We start from the raw sequence: 25,743 nt of genomic DNA, 5'->3' as shown, positions 1-25,743 counted from the left end.
CCCGCCTTTTGGGATTGTGGCAGCTCAGGTAGAGCATAGAGGACAGACAAAAGCATGAAGCTCCCATGAAGCCAGGATACAGGTGAGAGGGCTCAGGAGAGAGATGTGGCCCACGCAGGAAAGAGGAAACCGGCTGGTTGGGGAAGGAAGCAAGGAAGAAAGTGGGGCTCAGATACAGAAGATGGGAAAAACAGGGCTAAACAAAGAGAAAGCCAAAAAAAGGATTATTTAAGCCATTTTGTAAGTGTGCAAAGCTAAACCTTCCTTTGAAAACAAACAAAAAAAATTAATAAATAAATATCAGTTAATTTGTTCTTTGTAAGCATTCACTACAAATTGCCAGAATGCAAATATATTCCCATGCTTGGTGTGCAATCGATGTTTTCCTCTGCAATATTTAATCTCATTTATCAAGCTTCTTAGTACAAATTAAGTTACAAGGTAATCAATTAGATTGAAAACACAGCTTGTTTCATTGTTTTAATTTTGCACTGTAAGCATATTCACCCTAATTTAACAATTAGCTAATCAAAAACCATGAAGTGTTTATGTAGCTTGGCTTTTTGTCATTCAAATTCCCCTCCTGGATCATTGCAAATGCATCAGCCAGTGGAGTCTCAGACAGAGTTTTAAAAGCCTGGCAGAAAATGCATGCAGGGAAGGAAGAGGGGAACGTGTGTAAACCACAGTGTGGTGCTGGGGTTTGAAAAAGGAAGGACTCTGGAAACTGTGGCTCTTTTCCAGAATAACAGACAAACTGCCTAAGGAACTGTTTTCTCCTGGGATGCTTTCTAGGAGGACTTCTGCCGAAGTCACTGCTTTACAAGGTTAGAGCAGCATGGATGAGCTGCTTTTGTACCTAGAGGAAGCTACAGCTGCCTCCCTGTAGCTTCAGAAGGTTTTCCCATGATGCAGGGGACATACCGAAGGTGATGAGTGCAGAGGGAGTCCCTCAGGTGTGACATGGCTGCCTGTGATGGAAAAGAGGACAGAACTGGGTGGGTTTGGGGTTTTTTTTTTGGTTTAGGGCTTTTTCTAATTACTGTTAGCTGGGATGAAGTGCCTTTTTCTTTACAGAAAAATTATATTTCTTTTAATTTATAAAAATAGTTTGGATGTAACAGTTCCTACATTTTGCTTAAGTTTAGATCTGCATATTCTGCAGTTAATGTCTTTCCATGTTCTGGTGGTTTTGATCAAAAAGATGATTAGGGAGACTGTATACCTGGGAGCCTGTTCTCCAGTTTTATGGACGTGGGTGTTTGGAATGGGGGTTTTTTTGGTGTTTGGGTTTTGGGGGTTTTTATTTGCCTGTTTTTAAACTTTTCATTACATTTCAGTAAATTGAAGTTTGGAGTTATTTTCAGTGAAGTTTGTGCTTAGCTGAGCAAGTCAACATTTTCTGACCGCCACGGGAGAACAGGTGAAGACCAGCCCTAATGACACAAAGCATGCACCGGCAGTATGAAGGCTGGTAAGAATAGGAGCAAATGTAGGAGGAGTTGCTCTCCCGAAGAAGAAATGACCACGCAGGTGAGAGAAATTCAGCAAGCAGCGTGATGCTGGCTGGGGCCAGAGGAACACAGGTTCACCACGTTGTCCAGTCTTCTAAAGGACATCCTGAGGGGAAGCAGGAGGGGGAAGCAGCAGAGTGACAGAAGCGGGGCACAGCATGCTGCTGGGCATGGCCGCAGGACGATGGGTCAATATTGGGCTTCGCTTGTACTACAGACTTTCGTGTTTTAACACTTACACATGGTAACGTGATCAACATTTGTTTCCAGCTGTGTTTAGGTGGAAGTGATCCAATATGACTCTTCACCCTGCCCCTGTCCCCAAGCCCTGCTTCTCCATGGCCAGCAAGCAAGAGCCAGACACTTCCTCTCCCAAACACAATTTCTGCCTGTCTAGGCAACATCGTCTTCTGGGATCACATATGGGATCTAGAACTACAAGGAAAAGTGTTTGTTCTTGGCATTATATTTGTGATTTAGATAGATTATACCTGTCACAGCCCAGTAACTGACAGTGGTATTTTCAGTGCTTTGCCTAGATACAGGAAGGGAATAGCTAGATAACATTATGAGCTCTAGTTGTATATTTGTTAGTTTATCTGCCCAGAAAGGGAAGCAATAAAGATCTGATTGCTGGCCAGCAAGGACAGTTTTTCATTAAAACAGCTCTGATTTGTTTATTTGCTACTGTCCTGCAACGATTGACTGTAACATTGGAATGATTTTTATTTTCTTCCTTGTTTTCCCCCACAAATAAACTTCCTTGCAACATTCAGGACAAAGTTTGCTATGTAGAACTGAACTCTGCAAAAACAATTCTCATCTGCACAGCAATATCCTTTGCATTAACTTTATGAACACACAAAACAGCTACATTTGAAGTGCCTGGGAACGTAGCTAAAATGTTCTCTTCCCCCCTACGCAAAGGCCCAGTCCCATATGCAAGTATAACATATTGCCAAGAAGCACACACTAGGAAAAGCAAATTAATGGAATGCTATACTTCCACTGATTTTTGTGATCAAAAGAATTATGCTGTATTTGCAGAGAGCATGAAAAGGCTATCTGTTTTATACGTGGGTGTAAATTCAGCAGAATTAGACGTCTAAATGAGACAGAAAGGAAGTCCTCTCAGCTGCTCACATAAAAAGCCAGAAAGCAGAAAGATATAAACAGATGGTCTTGAGATTTTCCAATTACAGACCTTTTTGGCAATATACAGCTGGAGGTATTCCAAGCATTTGTCACTTTGACACCGCTTTGTGGTAAGTAATGGGATTCTGGTACTTATAAATTCTGAAACATGCTGCAATTTGAAGACCAAATCCAGCTATTGAAATCAAAATTATCACTCAAGGAGTTAAAAGCCACATTTTAGAATAGGTACCACTCTAACAGAAGCATCTCAAATGGCATAAAGAAAACGATTTTTAATTTGATGCTTATTCATAGATTCACTAAGATTCTGCAATAGAGCCAGAGGATATCAGCAACTTTGAGCAGGCTGGGCATGATCACACTGCTGCTGATGCTAAAACTGAAACCTGTCAGAAGGATAAGAGGCAGACTGCTAAACACAGCATCCCAGAAGATGAAGAAATCCTCCATCCTTCAGGGAAGCATTAACTGTAAACATTTGTCTTCTGTTTGCAAGAACACTGCAAACCACGGAACTTTGAAATACACGTTCTTCCTTTTGGTTGGGTTTTTAAAATTTCTTTTAAAGAACTGCAATTCTTCAAACATTCAATGCTTAAGGATGTCTTATTTTGTCATTTGCAAGTCTTATTGCTAGTAGGTTATTAAAAAGGGATTAGTTAGCACTGGGATGCACAAAATGTGTATAAATAGAATTGAGTGGGCACCTCATACAGGAGCTGAGAGCAGTGTGTGTGCGTGCACATGTCTAAAATGAGAGCTAGCTTTAGCATTTGGACAATTGGAGCTCTTGGAACTCTCAGATTTATCTGTGTTCCCACATTTTGACCTACCACAGCAGCTAGCAGTGAGGACTTGAGATAATAATTCCATGAAGTAGCAATCACTGATGCACAAATCTTCCATTTTTGAAGGGGAGAACCCCCCCACCCCCAATCCTGTTTTTTGGGGGGAAGAAATTAAAAAGTAACTTACAGCATTTAGTTTATATTATAACTGTATAAAAGCATAGTGTATTAGTACTCCAGGTTCTCATTTCACATTAGGTAAATTAACTATGTAATGACATGCTCAATCCTACAGCTATAGGTATTACTACCTTCATATTGAAGTGCACTACAGAACCTTATCAGACTCAGAAGAGAAACCCAGGTACAGAACCACATACTTTCCACCCTCACCAAGCTATTCTTCCAGGTTATTCCAATGTGAAAACTGAAAGAGAGCTATAAAAATGATTGTGTTATATAATAAAAGCTAAGAAAAGAGAGGAACAGAGTAGGCATAACTTCGTTACGCACAATGATGTGGAGATTTCAATACCAAAATTTGTTTCAGAATCTGAATTTTGGCTCAGGTTTCCAGATTATCCTATTCAGTGCAAAACAGGGAAGAAATTAATTTTAGATTTATTATGGCAATGATACAACTATAAATACATACGAAAAGACACAATACTCACCACTCAATGGAAAACATTACTGAGGAATCTTCCCAAAACCAGTCCTAATGCTTTCTAACATAATGAAAAACATGGCTATAAATTAAAAAATTGCAGCCCATACAAACCAGGAATGGAAAGAGTTGCTAGGGTTTATTAGACTGGTTAGCAGCAATCCAAACTTAGGACTTCTGTCCAATGATGTGAATCTTTACACGAGAAACCTGCTTTCAAATCTAGAAAATAAAACCTGGGCTTACTTGTTATTGGTGGGTCCCGTTGCCAAGACATCCGATTGCAACTTCGGGAAAAATCCTTGTTCATATTTCCCCTGGCCAATCTTCATATCAAGTAAGTGTGGGTGGATAGCTGTGTGATCAATCTTCATGAGCCGCTGCTCGATGGATTGGGCTGCAAGTTACAGTCACAGGTGATCACCTGCGTTAGCGATACATCTGAAGACATATGCTGTGACAACAGAAGCGGTCATGCTCCTATCCCTGAAAACACTCTAAAAAGTTCAATAGTGACTAGTGACTTTAGATTCAGAAAACTGTTACTTACAGAAGTGAGGAAACATCTGTGCTATTGTTTTGTTATTTTGCTTTTAGTTTCTTCATCCAACACAACTAGCACTGGCACAAGCACGTTAGCTGTTAAGCAAGCAGGTATTTACAGAAGCCTACGAGATGCGTTATGAGTTAACAAGAGCAGTGCAATCTTTCCCTGCAATTCAGTGTTTGGTTTTAACCCTCCTTCAGCAGACTGGAGACCTCTGAGGCCAGCTGCAACTCTGTGGGGTCGGGCACCTCACTTTGCCCCAGGCACATCTCCCTGGGCAGACCCATAGGGGTGATACCCGAGTTTTGCAAATAGCTGGCACCTATTATAATGGTCCTCCACCTGAAATTAGATATGCCATTATGGGATGACAGGCTTTCAAAAACCATAGCTAACTGTGGCAAGGCCTAAGCAGCACCAGGAAGATGAACAGATGCTTGGAAACAGGGGACGGTATGGCAAGACCAGAGAGGGCTCCCCGGGAATCTCGGCTCCGCTGAGATAATGTGGTTCAGTCATTTGCTACAAGGACCTGAGGATTTCATCTCCGATCTCGAGCAGGATGAAAATAAAAGCTGTCACCCTCTCAACATTGAGTCAGATGCACTGTGAGGGGAAGGGGAAAGGAGGTGTATGGGGGAAATCAGCATTTATTAGCAACTTAAATATTCAATTTTTGAATAAAAAATTCAATCCATTACTGGGCAGGCCCATTCTTTTCAGCATATCACAAGTGAATAAATATGCAAAATGCAGAAACTAAATCCATTTTTCATTTGTCAAGAACAACACAGAACTCATTTCCTGTTTTAGAAAACTGTGATGGGAATGAAACTGTTATAAGATTTACATATACTACCACCAGAAACTAAGCAGCTTTCCCCTCTAAAGAAGCAAATAACTTCACAGGCTTTTATTTTGGAGAAAAGGACCGGGCAGTGTGGGGTCAGAGGGTTTGAAGGGTTCTGAAAATAGACGGTTAAACAAACAGGTGCTGGATCAGTGCTAGGGTCACATATAGTGTGAACGGGAAATATGAAGTAAAGTTGATATTACTATCAGTTTGCTGCTTTTCACAAGATAGAAAATGAGGTTCCGGTGCCACAATATCTACCAAAACTAGACGCTGAATAGACAGCCGACCTGCAAATTAGAATTGGTTTTAGATAGAAAAAGTTAAGCAGACACAGGATTTTTATTTCTGCCATATTTGTATCAAGTAAAACACTCTGAAGGAATTAAACAAAAAAAAGCCATGAGAAATGTGTTTGCCCCAGTTCATTAATATGTGTCCCAACAAATTTAAGAATATAATTTCCCTGTATTGCTTGGAAAAGAAACAAATACTTGCACAGTAAGGAACTCAAGTATAATTTGAAAATGCCTCCTGTGACTGTAATGCAAAAAAATCCAAATCTTCAGTACACGGCGTTCATTAACTCTGAGCAACTATTGCTGGAGCTACTAAATATGCCACACAGGATTATGTCCTCGGCATCCCCCGCTGCTCTAACCAAATGACATAAGGCAAAAAAAGGTCTTTTTACGGGAAGAGGGAGGCAAGGCCAGTGGAGCAGACACCAGGGCTCAGCTCCTCAGTGTGGCTGGCGGTGGTCCCACCACCACAGTGCAGGAAAGCTCTCCTGGCAATGGAAGAGGAGCTGCCTGAAATGAGAAATGGTGAGCGAGCCCAGCTCTGTGGTTTGGTTTGTGTTTATTAAAGGCACTAGCCTAGGAGAGCTCGAAGGGAAGGTAAAGGCACCTGCTGTTTTTGGTGTTTAAAAGCATACTGAAGTTTTTGCCTAGGGAAAATAAGGACACTGCTGAGTCCTCCTCAGGTAGCTCTGGGGCTTCCTCACCAGCTGCAGTGCTCAGATGACTGAGGGCCTATATTTCTTTGCGGCTGACATTGTTCTTTTGCATATTTTACTAGCCTGTCTGAACGTACCTGCTTCTTTCAAAGTGCTGCATTTCTGATAGTTGGATGTCCGCAGTGCAGGGGCCCTTACATTATACAGCCTTATTTTCTCAATTCGGGAGTCAAAAACTCGCAGAAAAGGGTCCTTCTCTTCCCACTGGGAGATTATCTTATTGTCTATGAAGGTTGCGAACATCTGTGTTTCGATGAAGTGTGAAAGGAATGGGAGGTAAGGCTCAGGTTGGTCCGAAAGGAAGGAAGCCTGAAATACAGAACAGCTCATTAGTGCCACGTTCCCACCCGACATTGACACAATGAGCCATCCTCTGGCAGAGAACCGACCCAGCAGCCAACAGGAAGGCTTGGACAAGGCTTCCCCACCACAAAAACAGCTCTCAGAGAGATGTGAATCTGTCTATGAAGGGGCCTGGTTTGGGGGTCGCGTATTTGGTCCACAACTGTGAGAAATAAGCAGTCGGGAAGGGTTTGTGACAGCTACGGTAAAGGGAATATGAAGTTACTGTGCTGCCAGCTTTTTCAAAGTAGCCTAGCAGCTACCGCCTGCAGGAACAAGCCCCGTGCAACCCACAGCAGACCACCACCACGTGTACCCACTTGGGACTTCTGGTCTGCGCATCCCTGCTGGGAACCAGATTGCTTATTAAGGTGTCATACATAAAGGGGTGTACAGTGCTCTTCAGCTAATGCTCTTTTGTGAAATTACTCAGGGCAATTAGTAATGAATTTCCAATTTAAACTGAGTGTGTGCCTAAGTCTCTAACTGAGCTTTGGAAACCCTAACCTTAACAGCCCATTTCATTGTAAAAGTACTAGCAGAGATTGCCTAAATGACCCCTTCCTGTTGAATGCTGCACAGCTCGGTGCCTGAATACAAACATGACCAATAAAAGGCATGGCAGCATTTTTTTTATCTGACTCAGATCAATATTTACTCTGTTTCTGACTCTTCATCCTTCTACCATTCTTGTTAGAGAAGGACTTCTATCTGAAAAAGCTGATGGCTAAGAACGCTATCTACTTTGCAGAGTCACTTGGAAATAATAACTGTGCAAGCATCCCAACATTTCTCATTCCTTTTCTAGCCTACAGTCTCTATTTCCCCATTTATAATCTCAGCTTCCTTTTCATGGGACTCCTCTGCCATAACGATGTGATAGCCTTCTGCAGAATAATACTAGCCATTAACAAAAAGTTCTACTGTGATATTAGGAAACAAGAAAAACCAGATTTATGTTTTGACTTATGTGTGCACCTCTCCTCTCAGCAAACAAAAAAGAAAAGAAAGTAAAAAAAAGTCACTTTCCATTGCTATCCTTCCCCCAAACCCACGGGAGAACCCTCACCAGCTAGGCAGAAGCCAGCCAGCTTGGTTCGTACAAGCCAGGTTGGCTCTGACCACCTTGGTGGATCTGCATCAATTTACTTTGGCAGGCGATCTGACCCTGCCTAATCAAAACGGACAAATCTCTCAGTGAGGCAGATGAAGAACGGTGGATTAAAGAGTACCTAGGCTACATATATGTAATATAGCCATTCTCCCTCCCTCCCAAAAGCACTTTCAGATGGAAAAATGAATAGGCAGCTATCTTTACTTTGTCAAAGTTTTGCATTTGTTCCCTGTTTGTCAGCCATGACTCCATATCGGGGGCAGCCTGAATGACGAAAGCCTCGTAGTCTGCAAACATCTGTGTGAAGCGGTTGGCGAAAACCTCACGGAGCTGCACGTTCAGTTTGTAGTCCCTCAGTTCCACCTCCTCACATGGCAACTTCCCATCCTTATCCTTCTCCACGAGGGGAGCCGTGATGGTCATTTTTTCCATTGTCACGCCCGTTCTTTTGGCGAGGGCCTGCAAGCGGGCGATCGTCTCGTTGCCTTTCAGCAGCTCGTACATGTTGAAGGCATTGCTGGGGATGTTCCCATTCTTCTTGTCGTTCACCAAGTCACTAAGAACCAGGTTCTTGAGTTTGGTGGCACTGTTGCTGCAGTGCAGGTTACCCTCTGGTGGGATCCCAAACTGCAGGAGAACCTCAGAGATTTCCTGGATAAACTCCAGCTTGTTGGGGAACTGGGGGAACTCCTCTGGTAGTTCGATGAAATGGTTATCAATGTCTACAAAGCACAAATTTGCCTGAAATACAAAGAAAAAATTCAACATGGACGCTCAGCACTGAATTGGCTCCTCTGCTAAGTAGTCCTATTTTCCTAGGGTGTTTCCAGACAGAAGGGTAAGACTTTACAGGAGACTTTAGCTGTGTTGACTAGCCTATGACATTTCAGACTTCAGTAAAGCTGAGTGCAATGATTTAATGAATAAATCAAGCCTCCTGCCCTCTCCTGTTTCCCCAGGACTTGCAAATCCTCAGCTTCCCACTACAAAGAATTGATATCCCCTCCCAGACCAGCCAAGGACACACCAGCAAGCAGGATGTGCAGCACCACTTCTCAGCCCACATAAGTACTGTTTGTGTGAATTACTGCATTTCAAGGGCATGTTTATTTTACCAGGATCCAACTGCAAGAAGCCTCTGTAGCCATACTATCAAGGAACGAGATGTTCAGTGAGAAAGATGACACTGTTACAAGCAAAACCACAAAAGAGGGTCCCATGCAAATCCTTTGGGATCATGTCTGAGCATAGCTTGTCCACTGGAGGTTAACCCTACTCCCCCTTACCCCTCGTTTCTGTGGAGGCTTTTAATCTTGGCAATTCCTCTGCCTGAGATTTAAACAGCGTGCTCTTAGACAGCTTTGTTATGAATGGAGATGGATCTCAGCCCATGAGATTAAAGCTAAGTGAAGACATGAATCTAGCAGAGCAGATACTTTTACTAAGAAATAGTCAATGGGAGGGTGGAAGAATCCTACATAAAAATTAATTACACTGCAAATGCACCCTCAGGAATAATAGCAGCATGAAAAACAGTAATCGATCTTTTCTGAACCACGGCTTACATCTGAAATTCACTCTCTGAGTGCACTGTGCTGAATAAAATCTTAAACCAGGTCAGATTCCCAAGGTGCTGAGCCCTGACAGGTTTTACCCTGGCATAAAGCTGCAGAACAGGAGATGCAGAAATCCACAGGGCAACAGCAGCGCCAGCAGCAGCAGCAGGTCTTTGTTAGCCTGACTTGGCCATCAGCACAACTCCTCTGCCTTCTCCAAGGCACTTTTACTGTTTTCTACTTCTCACCAAACACGACATTTTTGTCACCAAACCAACTAATCTTCAGAATATGCTAACAGAAAGGACTTTTCCTCCTTTTCTGAGGAGGTTATTTTTCAGCAGAACAATATATTCCACAGCAAACACTGTTATCGGATGTTTCAGGGACGTTTGACATGAATCACCTTTCACATAGATACTTTAAAGGGTATTAGGACTCATTTAGTTAAGCAGAAATGTCCCTTCAGCTCACTTTTCCACAATAAATTTGGACTGTACAAAGAAAAGCATTTCTTCATAAAAAACAATTTGCTTTACTTAACCATACAGCTACTAAAGAGTTGTGCTATGTGTTGGTACGGTTCTTTAGCTCAAGGACTGTCTTCTTATCTATCAATATTTCATTTCAAAGGCTTTTTAATTTCAGCTCTGCATATCATTTACAAAATTTGAAAAATGAGATTGCGATTCAAAAAACCCTTGGGGAATTGGTCTCACTTCTCTCTTCAAAAACATCTGATGATTAAAGTTAATGCAGAGAGATTAGTAACCTTAAGACAGCATGATGGCCAGTTGTTAGAATTTTTATCTCTAACAAACAAATGGTTTATATTTAGAGAAGAGCTTGAAAAGCTAGCCCCTGGCCTGAACAATAAAGGAACGCTAAAGCAAACAGTGCTTCATCACTGCTTGCACATTGAAGGATATTCTGGTTTTAATTGTCTATAGGAATTTGAGATTCAAGATCTTCCTGGTTCAATACCCCTTCTTTCTTTCCCTCACCCACAGTTACTGGACCTGTGCTGTTCATAAATGCTGATATTTTTCACTTGTTTGTTAAACATCATAATGGGAGGGGGGGCAATTTCCACCCCACTATTCCTTTTCCCTCACTGGTGATACTGAATTTGTTATTGCAGTGATGCTGCAAGCCTATTGCATTAAAATCTTAATTTAAGGAAAGTGACAGCTTAATCTGCTAACTAAAAGCATGTGACTAATAATTTTAAAAATCACAGTAATTACACAATATTAGCATGGTTTAACTGAAAAGCGTAGCTAGGTACCAGCTTTGTTTCCACACCAATGCAAATTTCATACAATTAATTTCATGTGATTGGGCCATTGCATTCATGGGGTAAGACCTGATTTGCACTGTTACATGCCACCGAGGCTAAGAATCAGTCACCTCCACCTAACACTTCAAATAGATCTCTATTAAAAACTGTATTATCCTTGCCCTGTGTTTACCCTTCCCCTTCCACATACCAACTCCTGCTCCTGCATACTCTCCTCTGCTGCTGCTCCCACCTGCCTTCTGTCAGAGCACCTATTTGCAAGCCTTAGGGACTCTGCCTCCAGGAGAGGTCTCCAGATGGAGCTGAGCACGGTGCTGCCACTGTCACGAGATGTTACAGCCACACAAACAGTTATTCTTAGGGTTCCCATGGATTTTAAGAAGAAAGCCAAGTTAAAAAGCATGGCATGCTCAAGAGACAGGTCCAGCCACCATCTCAAGTGCAGACAGGCTAGCCATAGCCCAAAGACTTTGCAATACAGAGAGTGGTCAGTGGCCAGGTTAAAATGCGAAGCAGTTCTAATCATCTTGGTCAAATTTTGAGGGGAAAAGCTTCCATTTCATTCTCTAACACCAGTGATTTTAACACCTAGATTAGGACAACCTTGCTTTCCCTTTTTTCTCTGTGGAAAGAATTGATAGACCAGGAAAAGTTTTCCCTTCCCATTGCACAGGACAGAAGATCTTCAAAAGACTATCGTTGGAGTGAGTCAATATTTTGAAAGTACACATGCGTGTATGCCTCTAAGTGGTTTGCAGGCACAGTATTAATGCAAATCTGGTTCGTTTGAGGCCAGGATGCTGGTCTAGTAATAAGACCTCAACCCAGCAAGGAACACACAGGCTCACCCGAGGGTGAGATGAGGCTGGAGGGATGGGGCACGCTTCTCAGCTGCAGCAGGAGGATGGGGACAGGTGACACCATCTAACAACTGCATCTGAGATCCGGATTCACAGGGACCATCCCCAAATGAAATGTTCTTTAGTTCTGTCAATAGGACTGTGACACTCACAAAGGGTTAACAAAACCTGGTGAAGCGTGTGATGCAGGGAAAGCAGAGAAACTTTCAGCATCACAGCAAGAAGCAGAAGAAGCATTTAGAAATCTACATAATTAGCGGTACTCATTAAAGTCAGAAATGGGCCAAGAAGGGCTGCGGAGACCTCCTCTGCCCTCTCACCCCTCCTGGCCAGCGGTCTTCACAGTGCCACAAAAGCCTCCTAACACCAGGCATGGCACTTTCCAGCAGACATTCACGAAAATATTAGTAACATGTTCCAGAGTAACAACCCCAAAGGTGGAGACTGACCTCCTGAGGCAGCTCCAGCTTGGAGCGGTCGGTTCCCTCCTTGGACTGCAGCCCCATCAGGTAGGGAACAGGAGCATCCAGAAAATGCAGGAGAGAGGCAGGAAGGATGGGGACATACACATGCTGCCACTGAAAAGGGAACAGCAGCGTTGTAATCCCCTCTGCCACCGTCATCAGACGCTGATAATCTGGACAAGGAGAAAGAGAGAGAGAGACAAAATTATCTTTCTGTGTTTTGCTTTTGAAATCTGGTTGGTAAGGACATCAGTGACAAAACAAGACAGAATCCATGTTTATACAGTAAGATGTTCTTTTGAAAATAAGACAGTATTTAAAAACCTTAAACATTATTTAATTTATCAAAACTCATTACCCTTAGGAAGAAACTGCTGAGCATAAATATTCATATCTTATCTAGGTCTATTTCATTATTATTAAATTATTTTATTAAAAGGATACCAAAAGTTCTCTCTATAGTGCAGATAATACCATAAAAAGCATGTATTTTTCCAAGGAAAAGGAGGAGAAAGAAGTGAACATCGAGGAAACACTGTGGTTTCTTGTTTGCTCCTGCCTGTCTGCTTCTGCTCCACTTGCTAATACTCCTAAGGTTGAGTGTACTTTTCAAAAGACTCTTCTTGGCCACATTATCAGCAGAAGTTTACACTCCCTAAGTGTTTAAAACCACTGCTTTTAAATAAAATCCAAACAGAAGCCTAACAGAAATCCAGTTCTCAAAAATATTCTGTACAGCTAGCGTATTTATATTGCATTATTTTCCCAAATTTGTGTTTAATCCACTAGTTCACTGCTTTGCAATGTTTTTCTTCATGCATTATCATGCATTATTTTTTAAATTAAAATTTAATTTAATTTGATCCAGCTGAGCTGCAAGAACATTTCAGAGTTTGGATAAGAGCAAATTGTTTCTCAAATATGCAGCTGGCGCGATGCAATACCACATCCAAGTTATTAATATAAATGAGGAAATCAAAATTTGAGAACACAAGTTTTTTAAAACAAAAAACTAAAAAAAACCACAAAACACAAGTTGGTATTAAAGAGATGGCCATTCCTACAGTGAATCTCAAACTGCAGACAATCCATCACAAAACAGGTAAAGACTGCTACTGCTGGGTGGTTGCTGCTGGTGAATGTGAAACCAGACGATTGCTTCTACTCCACACTAGAACAGCTTTTGCATTAATAACAATGCCCCCCAAATTTCTAAGAACATGGAAGTACTTAAACCCAAACTCCTTGGGAATCTAAATTTATCATGAAGAAGCAGCACATCTCATTTAACGGTAAAGACAGGAACACCAAAGCACAAGTTCTTAAGTGGCTTTGAACTTGCATGAGGTGTGGAGTCAGTTCCGATTCCCATCCTGGGCCCCCACTACTTGTGAAAGCTTCTTTTTGCTGTTTGCAAAAGGACTTGCTCCCCCAGCTTCAGTGCACAGTTACATCACCAGTAAGCAGCACGAGTGGCAGCAGGGATGTCTCCTCTGTGGCTGTACCCAAACCCAGTTCTCCTCTGTGCCAGGCAAGTCTCACAAGCTTTGGCTTGAGCAACGAAAAGATTTTCACTCTCACCAAGGCCAGACCCAGATCCTTGGCAACACTTGGGTTGTTGCTCATCCCTCCTAGCCCCTCTGCCCCACTCCATGAAATTAAAGATATATGTATGAACGCTCCAGTTATGAGCCAGGTAAGAAGGTTTTTTTCCTTTAACCCCACTGACTGCTTCTGCCTGCGTAGGAATCCAGCCTGGTCCGCCCTGTCTCCTGAACAAGCCAGCCTGATACCCTGGCAGACATCAGCAACAGCAAAAGCACTGTCATCTGACGCTGCTCAGCTATTAAGAGGTCACTGGGAAGATGCACTTGAATAAATATGCAAATTAAAACAACAAATTGCATAACCCGTTCTCCTTCTTGCTAGCAACTCTCTGTGGAAAACCCACCTCGATCTGCAGAAGGTCAGCCAGCAGGGCAAAAATATTTTTCATCTTGTCTTACTAATAGCTAGTCACTCAACCTTCAACATGATTTTCATGCATACAAGTCAGTCTCAAGGTTACACCTCAAAACCATTCCCAGCTACAGATCAGCTATTTACGAATCTCTCCCTGTGCAACGGTCTATAATTATACACATCCACTGGCTGTCATGTTGAGGAGCACTTATACAAACTCACTTACAATACCTACTAGTGAAGCTTTGGTGTCTGAAAACTTTAAAGGTTAAAAAAACCTCCAAGTACAAAAGGTAGCATGTCTTAGTATGTGTGAGACAATTTCAAAGTCTGTTCTGATCTACACAGCCATGTAAAATAACAGGTCTTCACAGCATAGTTGCAAGTATCTTTTAGGATAAGGGATATTCGACTCTCAAAATCCACGCTGACTTTTTTTGATGCTGGTAGTATTTAACATGGTCACTAGCGCAAGTTTTGTAATTAATTTACTATGAGGAAAGCTGTTTTTAAAAATAACCAAATTAATTGTTACCATCTAGCAATGCTTGTTAGCCATTAGCAGAGAGAAAAAACACATATGTCCACTGAAGAGAAGGATGTTCCCAGGTTCCTCCAGAAAAATCTGGAAATTGTTCTTTTGATATTTGTATAATGAAGGAAGAAACTCTGTTACTTACTTTTTATTTACTTTCAAGCCTGTACAAGGTTAGACACCTATTCTGTAAGGCATAAAGTCTTTTTCTTTGATGGAGAGATTCTTTGAAGGAAGCTTATGTGGCTACTGAGGACAGAAACAAGGGATTTCTCCATTTCCCCAAACCAGAGAGAGAAAAACCAGAGGCAGAACACAAAACCAGGACTGAAGGAAAGAATGGAAGGGGATGGAAAAGCCAGGGTTTGTGCAGACTGTGTATGCCTGCAACAAGGGAAACAGCACTTCCAGATTCTATCCCACCATCACTATTGGACTTTGGTAACTACCTCCAACTGCAAGCCAAGTTTTGCTTGTAATATTATGAATGACAGGCCCAGTCAGCATGAGTTTAGGAAAGGCAGATCCTGCTTGAAAAACCTGATCGCCTTCTATGATAAGGCAACCTGTCTAGTGAATGAGGGCAAGGCTGTGGATGTTGTCTACCTAGAGCTTAGTAAAGGCTTTGACGCCGTGTCCCACAGCATTCTCCTGGAGAAACTGGATGGTCATGGTTTGGATGGGTGTACTTCATGCTGGGTAAAAACCTGGCTGGGTGGCTGGACCCCAAGAGTGGTGGTGGACAGAGTTAAATTCAGTTGGCAGAGAGCCACAAGTGGTGTTCCCCAGGGCTCAGTACTGGGGCCAGTCCTGTTTGTTATCTTTATTGACGATCTGGACACAGAGATCAAGTGCACCCTCAGTAAGTTTGCAGATCACACCAAGTTGGGTGGCAGTGTTGATCTGCTGGGGGGCAGGCAGGCTCTTCAGAGGGATCTGGACAGGCTGGACCGATGGGCCAAGCCAGGTCCTGCACTTGGGTCACACCAGCCCCACACACAGTGCTACAGGCTTTGGGCAGAGAGGCTGGAAAGCTGCCTGGTGGGAAAGGACCTGGGGCTGTTGGTCAACAGCCACCTGAACATGAGCCAGCAGTGTGCCCAGGTGGCCAAGGAGGCCAACAGCATCCTGGCTTGTATCAGAAACAGCGTGGCCAGCAGGACAAGGGCAGTGATTGTCCCCCTGTACTCGGCCCTGGTGAGGCTGCACCTCAAATCCTGTGTTCAGCATTGGGGCCCTCACATCAAGAAAGACATTGAGGTGCTGGAGTGTGTCCAGAGAAGGGCAATGGAGCTGGTGAAGGGTCTGGAGCACAAGTCTTATGAGAAGCAGCTGAGGAAACCAGGGTTGTTTAGCCTGGAGAGGAGGCTCAAGGGGGACCTTATTGCTCTCTACAACTACCTGAAAGAAAGCTGTAGGCAGGTGGGAGTATTGGTCTCTTCCCAGATAACAAATGACCGGACAAGAGGAAATGGCCTCAAGTTGCACCAAGGGAGGTTTAGATTGGATATTAGGAAAAAATTCTTCACTGAAAGTGTGGATAACCATTAGAACAGGCTGCCCAGGGAGGTGGTTGAGTCTCCATGCCTGGAAGTGTTTAAAAAACGTGTAGATGTGACATGTAAGGACATGGTTTAGTGGTGGACTTGGCAGTGCTACATCAATAGTTGGACTTGGTGATCTTAAAGGTCTTTTCCAACCTAAAAGATTCTATGATTCTTCGTGTGCAGAGTTAAACCTCTAATTTGTACACAGGACATTTTCAAAGAGAAACTGCTCAAGGATGATAATCTGAGGGTAAAGTGGCCCCTACAGCTTCTACTGCAACTGCTTAGCTGAATTTGGCATGGGTCCGTCTCTCAAACATAACCTTCTCCCAAACTGAAGAAGGCAACAAAGTTGAGTTCAAAGGCTCTGGATCCAGCCCTTTTTTCTGGCAGCATCTGCCAGGGGTCCTTGGCTAAATCCCTGCATCTCACTTGCCTGTGCAGGACAAGTAATCGCAGTGGGGACCCACTCCGTCACAGGTCAGCTGTTCTGCCGCAAGAGCACCATGCTTCAGCCGTGCTTTACAAAAGTCTGGTAATATTCACATGGCTCACAAGATACAATGTAATGTTTAAAATGCAAACCCTGAGAGATTCCTGTATAATTATGAATCACTATTTTGTGCTGGAGAAGGCAAAGGTTTCAGCATTTGAACGTCGGTTCACTATGTTTTTCTGAAAGAGGACAACATTTGACAAATATTTGTCTTGATGTTGATTCTCCATAATACAATAACAAGACAATAACCAAACAGCACAGTATTACAACAGGTACTCTGCATGCAGAAATATCTCCCCCAAAGAGCTTAAAGTCCAAACAAAGACAGTGACTGAGAAACAAAATAATCCTTCTCCTTTCATTTTAAGGGACAGGGTATAGAAGCTCTGATGTGTTAAGCAATTCACAAAGCTCAAGAAAAAAAATTACTTTTCCCACTACAAAGGAGTCTGATATCTCAAAATCCTTCCCATGCTGCAGCAAAGTGAAACCAAGATACTTTGAGAAAGAGGAAGGACATCAATGTTATCCCTGCCCAGAACAGCTAAAACCTCCCTCATTCAGGTGCTACCTCCAAAACAGGTTCAAATCTTTGGTCATAATCAAACAGAAGAGAATTTCACCTGGGACCTTCTCAGCAAATGCCCAATCACAGGATTATTTTAGTGTAAGGCGTGTGTTAGAGCACACACACACACTCATTCAAAGCAGAACCCATGCTCTTGCTGTGATCAGTGCACTGTTACTCTAGTTTCAACACACCCAGCCGTCCTGGTGAAAGAATAACTTGGCAGCTTTGCAACTCTCTGTTCCAGTAACCTACCAAAAGGTAAAGTAGAAATCCTACCACTGAGCTGGAGTCTCAGCCTGGATCTTCTAAATCCAGTACAATGCTTTAAAAATTAAGACTGTGCTTCCTCTTTCTTTTCTTTGTTATGTCCTGCTTTATATAGGGTTTGAAAGCACTTGGAAGGATTTGAAAAGATGAGTTACCTGGACACGACTTCCTTTCCTCTACTGCTTTTTGAACATGCATAAAGTATAACAGCAGCTTTGCAAAGCCACGTATTTAAATATGTATCCTGGAAGATGATAATCAGATGATGTTTTCAAAGAGTACCTTATCAAAAGGAACAAAACAATTCTAAACAATAGCTTTAAACAAAGCAAAGCCATCAACAGAGAAAACCAAATAAATAAAAATAATCAATGACCCTTCATGAATAAGAGCTAATTCTTCAGAGGGAAACACCTGAACCAGCTTTAAAACATTCTTATGACTAATTGTTTTTCCACACGCTACCTCTTCAGCCAAAGTATCATAAGCAACTGCTGTTCAACTGCCACTTTTTGTAACAACATATGGATTAGCTGAGCCAGGTATATTGGAAGAACTGGAAAATAGAAATTAGTATTTTGCTGTCAGCTCTGAGTGCGAGTCAGGAATGGTGCACAACAATTATGAGACCTGTCTAGGGGCTTGGTACCTTCAGATCTGTCATGTTTATATATAGCATACTGCAGATGAAAGAGGGAATCTGAAATTCACATTTGAGACAAAAATTGTTTATGAGAGCAAAGGTTTTCAAATCAGGTCTCAATAGCTCCACAGAAGAAACACATACAAGCGTTGCAGACTTCAAAGCACCCTGGAAGTTTCCATCTTTCATCTGGTTTGTATACCAGCAGTTACAATGACTGACAAGCCAGACCAGGAGATTTTTCAAGAAACGTTCAGATAAAATGCACAAAAATCCTTCAGGAAATGCTTACAGAACTCACCTTGTACCAGTGCTGCCTTCAGGCAACAAGGACAGGGTGGTGACGTGGGGTTGTAAGCAGCAGATCATCCTGAGGGAACAACCCATGGCATCTCAACACTCTTTATCCCCAACAGAAGAGTGGATTTACCAGTGAGTGACAGAGCATGAGTTACAAGATAGAAGCAGAATGGCAGTTTATGCAAATCTCAAAACAGATTTCTAAAACACGATGATCAAGGCAAGCCAGCATCTAATTGCCTGAACTAAGAATTAGCCTCTCAGACTGGGGGTCAGCTCTGGCCCAAGGGAAACATCCTAAGGCTGATATTCACTGGGGCCAATTCTTCCCATTTTCCCTTGTTGGCAAATGCTTAATGGAAAAAAATCCCTTCTACTTCAATAAATTTCCATTTATACAATTTATCTGTGTCACAGCCTGCCATCAGTGGTTCAGCATAAATTAGTTTACGATTAAGAGCAACCTTAAGTATTAATTCCCAGGAAAACTTCAATTAGCTCCCATTACCGTCATGGTTAAGCCTCCAAGAGCAGGGTAAAAGCCTGTGACAAAGCTGACAATGTGGCAGCAGGACAGATGGAAATGCCCCTGATGACACAAGCAGCCCTTTGCTCACCCCTATGGCTGCTGGGGCAGAGCAGCCTCCACGGTGGGCAGCAGCCCTGCACCAGGGCAGTGAGGTGGTGGGGAGGGCACAGACCCCGGTGGGCAGCAGCTTTGCTCAAGACCATTTCTGACTGCCATGTTGTTTATCTGACATCTGCCACGATTGGAACGTAAAGGTCTAATTTAACTTTCTTCTCCCTGTTCTTAAAAGGTACACATGTTTTATAATGGAAAATAATAAAATCCAATCAAAATAATTGGAGAGGTGATGGAGGGGGTGTGTGCGTGCATGCATAGTGTTAAAAGCAGTTGCCCAATCTTCCTCCACACTGCGAATACAAACAGGAGCGGGGCTGTGGTACAGACTTGTACTAGCTCCTTCTCCTTGTTTCCAGATGCTTTAAAAATTTGACTTTTCAGGCCATACTGACTTCATTTAACAAAACTGAGCAACTTGGAATTAAAAAATGGGTTTGCCTTTTCACCTAAGTTTAAAATAAAAAGAGTGTATTTGATTCTCTGATTATTCTATCCAATTACTTGTCTCATTTCCAGAGGAACACACACTGCGGTTTCCTCTGACTGTGGTGCTGTTGAGGCCTTAAACCCAGGTCTCTTTCGTATATAGACACATTTCGTCACCACACAAACTGCTCTCTGCCATAGCTTCCCATTGGTTTTGATGAATACTAGCATGGGGGGCAACTATTTAAATAACAAGCAGAACAGAAGTTTTCTATGTAAATATGTGGTGTAAAAATATTTCAAAAGGCAAATACATCATGAATGTATTCATTTTAAAAAATATCCCACAGAACAGACTTTGCAAGAAAGATCTTTCAGACACTATCTTTTTCTAGGCGATGACTATATAGATGCATACTCATTTGTATTATAATTTCTAAGATTGAAAAATAATAATGCAAAGAATATTTCAATCTTTGAGAAGCAATTATTCAAGGCCTTTGAAAAACAACCTGGTAAATGCTCAAAATTATAATGAGTAGAAACAGCCTAAGCTTTAAGAAGTTTATCTTTGTCTCACCCACACATTCCTTCTCATGTTTAAATCCCTAGAAAGGCAGACGTACAAAACGGATTGCCAAGGTTTCCGCAGAGCCCACAGTTGAATTCATCTCCCTGCAGCAGACATCCTTGGATCCTTGGGGAACTGTAGCAGCTATCACAGAGCAGACACTGCTGGAAGCCTGGACATTCACGATACCCGCACACCTTCATGGATACATGGGAGAGCTGTGTTCTGACTAAAATAGAGGGCATTTGCAAGAGTATTGCAAAGACTGCACCCTGCAGAATAGCTGGGGAAAAGTATCTAATTGCTCCCCGGGGTCTTCAAAGCCTCAGTGTTAAAATCTGGCCCTATTTAAACTCAAAAGTATTGTCTATATGCAGGAAGATGTAACCTGAAGCCACAGGAGTTCTGCTTCTAGTGCTTTCAGGTACAGTTTTCTGTGTCACCTTTGCAGGCCAAATTCAGCACTTAGAGCAGTCTATCACATTTACACACCAACAGAGATTTTGATTAACTCCCTGGAAGTCCACACTGTCTCCATGATCAGTAAAGGGCTTGTCTTTTCAGCCTTGCCATTTAGGCACAAGCACGGGTCTCTGCCAGTTACCCAGCCGTCCTTGCCTTGTTCCGCGTTCTGCCCTAACGCTGCCGCTGCACTGTTCGCTGCTCCCAAGCTGCAAAGATGTTTCACAGCTTCAGACTGAAATGCTTTGATCATAGTGGCTTTTGCCCCAGAAGGACACAATTATCCACACCAACAGTTCCCCAGCTGTGGTTTCTAAAGTCACAGTGAGAGCTCTGTAGCACCAGGCTGCTTTAAAGTTTAAAATGTAAACTTGAGAGAAATAGAGGATTAAGGAATTTGCCTGCAGTCCAACACACTTGGGAGCGAAGCAGCTTAAAAATGAGCTCAAAAAATGCGCTCATGATTCTTTCATGTCAGTCTCTCCACCCCTCTGCTTGACCACCACCGCTGCAAAGTGAAGTTACGGTCCACTACAAACCCTGCCTTCCCCCAGGTGACGGGACACCACTCACCCGTAAACACCACGAACAGAGCAACCAGGCACCCAAAGCTGACTGTAGCAGCCATGGTACAAACAGCTACTCACTGGTCCTGTCCCCACCACACAGCTGTGCCAGATACTCTCCCATCATGCTGGGAACATGTCCAGGGCAAGCTGGATCAAGTCACCCAACGCCTTCACCTCCTCATTTAAATGCCTTTGTTCAGGCTGCTGGAAATGTTATGCCTCAGCTACAGGGTTAAAAATAAACTTTTTCATCATCAACTCCTAGTTCATTAGAGAAAAGACACTCTAGAAAAGCCAGTACAGTGTCTATGCCACCTTCCTGCCAGCCCTTTGCTGCTGTTATCACCAGCTAGGTGGAAGTCCACCTGACCACCATCCTTCCTGCAGGCAGCCTGCTGCCTGTGCTTGGCTATAAAGTTAAGAACTAAAGCCATTTGACCAGTTGTTCCCAGTGTTTGCAGTTTTCATTTCCTCTCAGCTCTTTCTTGGCCACAAAAAGTGATCTGCCTTTAGCAGACAGATGTTTAATGAGAAGTTCAAAGTTCTCAGCAGAGAGCCAGCAGGCTCATTGTATCATCAGGGTTGTGCGGCAATTTATATTGTCACTCAACTTTCCAAAATAAGTCTTTATTCTTTAAAAACAGGAACAAAATTTCTGGCAAGCCTGAATGAAAAGCTTCCTTCCAAGAGGGCTAGGAGAACCACAGAAAAGTCAGCTTACATTTCCCATACATGTTATTAGCAGCCTCTCATGGAAATAGTTTGGTGAACTGAAGCAGGTTTTGTTCCAGTGCTCTCATTTCTTGGGTACTGTAACATTTCTGGGAATTCTGACTTTGGGTGAATAATGTTTTGCTTGAAATTGCACCCTGTGATCACAAGACCATCTTTAAATTCTTGTTGAGTTTGGGAAGGCTGCAGCAAGCCCAGGCCACTGGAAACACGGTCCAGTGAGTCCGTCCTCTTAAAAGCAGAAAGGAAAGGAAGGACACATTTGCAAAATCTTCTCGTGTTCATTACTTTGCAACAAGAGGTATGTAAGCCAAAAACTTCTAAACTTTTTGCCTTGACAGAACTTGGGAACTTGGGAGCTTTTCTCCCTGACAGATCTCAAAGCTTAGGGAGATTTCTAGTAGTAGCTAGGCTGGTTCTGTCTCAAATAGGAAAAGAGCTGCTTTGCTTTCTTTTAGGAATTGCAAGACTGAATTTAAAAGAAGCTGCAGTGCACAATTAGCCAAGCACTCAGCTATCAGGATGTGCCAAAAATGAGGCTTTGCACTTGACCTCCACTCCACATTCCTCACCTCTGGGAACCAGCATTATGAAGCTATTTACATAATCACAGAATTTCCCTAATACAACTGTATGCTTTTCCCCATGTGCCATCAAGTTGTGTCTACATTAGATAGGAAAGTAAAGGTCATGTCAAGGACATCCCTAGATTCACCAATAATAGAGCGAGAGGGAAAAAATATCTGAATTTTGGAGGGCAGAGACGATTAATTATCACAATCTCATTCTTCTTAAAAAAAACCTCAAACAAACCACATTGAAAACAAACAAGTAAACCTTTAAATTATAGCCAGTAACTGGAAGAAAAACATTTATCTAACTTCTCGTGGCACTAAAAACTGAGTCGTAATTACTTAGTGGATATTTTGTATCTGTCTCAAGGACTATTACAGAAGTAATGCATATGCAGGTTGCTCTCCATCTGCACAAAATATTAACAAAATGTAATCTGACAAGCAGATTTTTCCTAATGCTACTAGCTTACAGCAAAAAAAAAACCCAACAAAACCCAAAAAACCTCAGTTTTCAGCGAGTTCATAAGCAGGGACCAGGGTGGGAATGATGAGCAGGGATGGGGAGGCATTTCAGTGGTGTTGCTGCTTAATCTTGAACCCGCTGTCAAGTGGCAAAGGCAGCATGATTCAAACTGAGGAAGAAGGGGTAAGCACACATACACAGAAGCAGAAGGGAGGAGAAAAGCAGCCTAATCAAAACTAACAGCAGGATTTCTGCTCATACTTCAAACCAAGAGCAGATAAAGCCCTTTATTTTGGGCTCTTGAAAGCAAACCCCCAGAGTCCATGTGGAGAAGTGCTCTGCAAAGAACTAGCAATTCTTTGAATTCAGTTATTTGCAGAAGAAATACCCTCCATCCACCTCCCTGAACGTTTTCCCCCATTCTCAGTCATTTATTCATTATTATTACTATTACACACTTACTGACCTTTTCTTTTATATGACAAACCCAAGCATTCACTTTTGGAGCCTAAAGGTTTGTTACCCATACTCATTTTAGGCAACTTCCCATCCTCTCCGCTCCATTTCAAGCTGTTTGTTGCTTGAATCACATCTCTTCAGAAGTCCAGGTATTCAGCACTTTTTCTTCTTTTTGTTAAAAGGTATGTGTACCTCCTGGCTTCATGTTGTTCACCCTCATCTGATGAGACCACCCCACATCACTCCCACTGTTTCCTGAAGGCACATTTTACTAATTCAGGGTCAGCATCACAGAAGCCATTGGGGAACCCAGATAATACAGACAGGCATCCAATGAGATGTAGAGGAACTTGCAAAAAGTCTGGACAACCCTTTGAAAGTCAGCAGGAAACTGAAATTGACTTGTTTGGGCACTCTGGTGCATTGCAACATTTGCAGCACATGCCTTTTGGTACCCAAATATCACCAGGGCCTGACCCACAGCAACCAATATCATGTAGGAAACATAACAGGGGTGTAAAACCTCAGAGCAGGCCCAGTGCTACGCCAAGATTCCCCAAACTCGTAGCAGAGTATTGCACTGTTGCAGGAAGACACAAACAGAAGGGAAAACGTACAGGCCAGATTTTCAAAAGCTCGCTGGCATACTTCAACGTGGACAGCCTTGTGCAGGCAGCTCCTGCCAACGTAGCTAGCGTTTGCCAACTGCAGTCTTAAGTGTCTCAAAAAGAAGTACAGCATACTTGTCAGAAGAGTTCCCAAATCTCTCAAGCAGGACTATGAGGGATGCCCTGTAACTCCACTCAGTTCCAACCCAGCATCAAAACTTCAGCTTCTAAGTGCTAAAAAACTCTCAGTGCTTTAACCAGAACATATAGATCATACAGATGGCAGGAAATTTCAAACTTCAATATGCTGCTGAAATCTCAAAAAGAAAGTATCAAGTGTGTCTTCTGCAAGATGTATTACTTTCTGCTGGCATTTTTGCAGAAGATAGGATTAGTTTCATGCTGTCTTGCAGCATGATCAAGGGCAATGTAAGGATAATAATTAAGTGAATTCTATTGCTAGCTGTCACAAGTGATAAATACAATGCATAATTAAACAAGCAGCACCAAGACTGCCTGAAGGAAACAATTATTTAGTGTTTCCAGTAGGACAGACTCATTTCTCTCACATTTTTTCATTACATCCTCAGATTTCACAAACCTGCTGAAAATCAACAGCTTTACATTAGCTCCTGTGGCTGCAGCTGCCCAGGAACTGCCCACTGGGAACAGACCCAATGTGCATCGTCAGACGAGTGCCCACCTTGTGAGTACAGAAGGATCTGCATCTCCAGAAGAACACAGGTGAAAACCTGGACAAGGTTCTCCAGGCCCAGCAGCTCGAAGACCTCCCGCAGTGGGTAGTCAGAGAGCGGCAGCTCGTTGGGCCCAGGTCTCTGGCAAATGATGGGCTCGTAGACCCCATAAAACTTCAAGGACCTCCCCGGGGGGGGCAGGGGCACCTCATAGAGGATATTGTGGATGTAGCTCTCCAGGGGCAGAGGCGGTGGCTGCTGGGAGGTCACCGCCTTATACAGCTGGATCAGGAACTTCTTGCAGGCTTGCATGAAGGGCAGAGGGGTGATGAGGCATATGCATTTGGAGACGTACAGTGTGTCTCTGCTGATGTCGTAGGAGTTGTACCGCTGGAGCTTGGTGAGGGATGTGGCATCGCCCTCGTCGATGCTGCTGGCCAGCGAGTCCATGCTGCACGAGGAGGAGGCACAGACGCTGCTGTATTGCTCTGCGTTGTGCATCTGGTAGAGCGTTTGCATGGCTGTGCAGATCTGCTTGCTCGTGACCTCCTCATAGAATGTGAGCACAAACCCGTACGTACGAGAGCCATCTTCTCTGGTGATGATGAACGAATGGAGCTGTGGATCTCTGTTATCCGCCTGTGTCCTGAAAGACAGCCCTTTGGGCATACATAGCTAAAAAAAAGAGAAAAGAAATAGATATAGTTATCTAAGCTACAATTTTATTTTGCTACTTTTGCTGTACAGACACATTCTTTTTTTCCACATCATAACAAGCCATTTATCTTTAAACATAATTCCCCTGAAAAGTAGCCCAAAAGCATACAGCCTAAGACTGACACTGCTTAAAAGAAGAGGTAGACATGACTGAAGAAATGAAAACAGCCTCCAAAATGAGCTATCTATTAAATCATTACAACTCCTTTTCATTACTTTGTGAAATTATCTTCACTACTGAATAGTATGCGTCTCATTTACTTAAGCATCATATAAAAACATCCAGTTTTATTGTCATTCACATGTATTGTGCTC

The 25,743-nt window shown here is 42.8% G+C and overlaps 1 protein-coding gene across 4 annotated transcripts in view; it reads right to left on the bottom strand.

Moving 5' to 3' along the window:
* The window catches only part of DENND5B (DENN domain containing 5B), a 118,875-nt gene that overhangs the window by 32,364 nt on the left and 60,768 nt on the right, over positions 1 to 25,743 (bottom strand). For all 4 annotated transcript variants that reach the window (XM_056340602.1, XM_056340600.1, XM_056340601.1 and 1 more), the window contains 5 exons: positions 24,720 to 25,386; positions 12,167 to 12,354; positions 8,206 to 8,742; positions 6,623 to 6,854; positions 4,374 to 4,524 (listed from right to left, as the gene is read on the bottom strand). In XM_056340602.1, the coding sequence (XP_056196577.1) occupies positions 4,374 to 4,524; positions 6,623 to 6,854; positions 8,206 to 8,742; positions 12,167 to 12,354; positions 24,720 to 25,386 (1,775 nt within the window). The remainder of the gene's footprint in view (positions 1 to 4,373; positions 4,525 to 6,622; positions 6,855 to 8,205; positions 8,743 to 12,166; positions 12,355 to 24,719; positions 25,387 to 25,743) is intronic.

This window comes from Falco biarmicus, chromosome 5 (genome assembly GCF_023638135.1).
Source record: "Falco biarmicus isolate bFalBia1 chromosome 5, bFalBia1.pri, whole genome shotgun sequence".
In the NCBI taxonomy this organism is placed as follows: Eukaryota; Metazoa; Chordata; class Aves; order Falconiformes; family Falconidae; genus Falco; species Falco biarmicus.
Note: the sequence above shows the minus strand (reverse complement) of the source record. Positions and strands in the feature narration are given on the sequence as shown.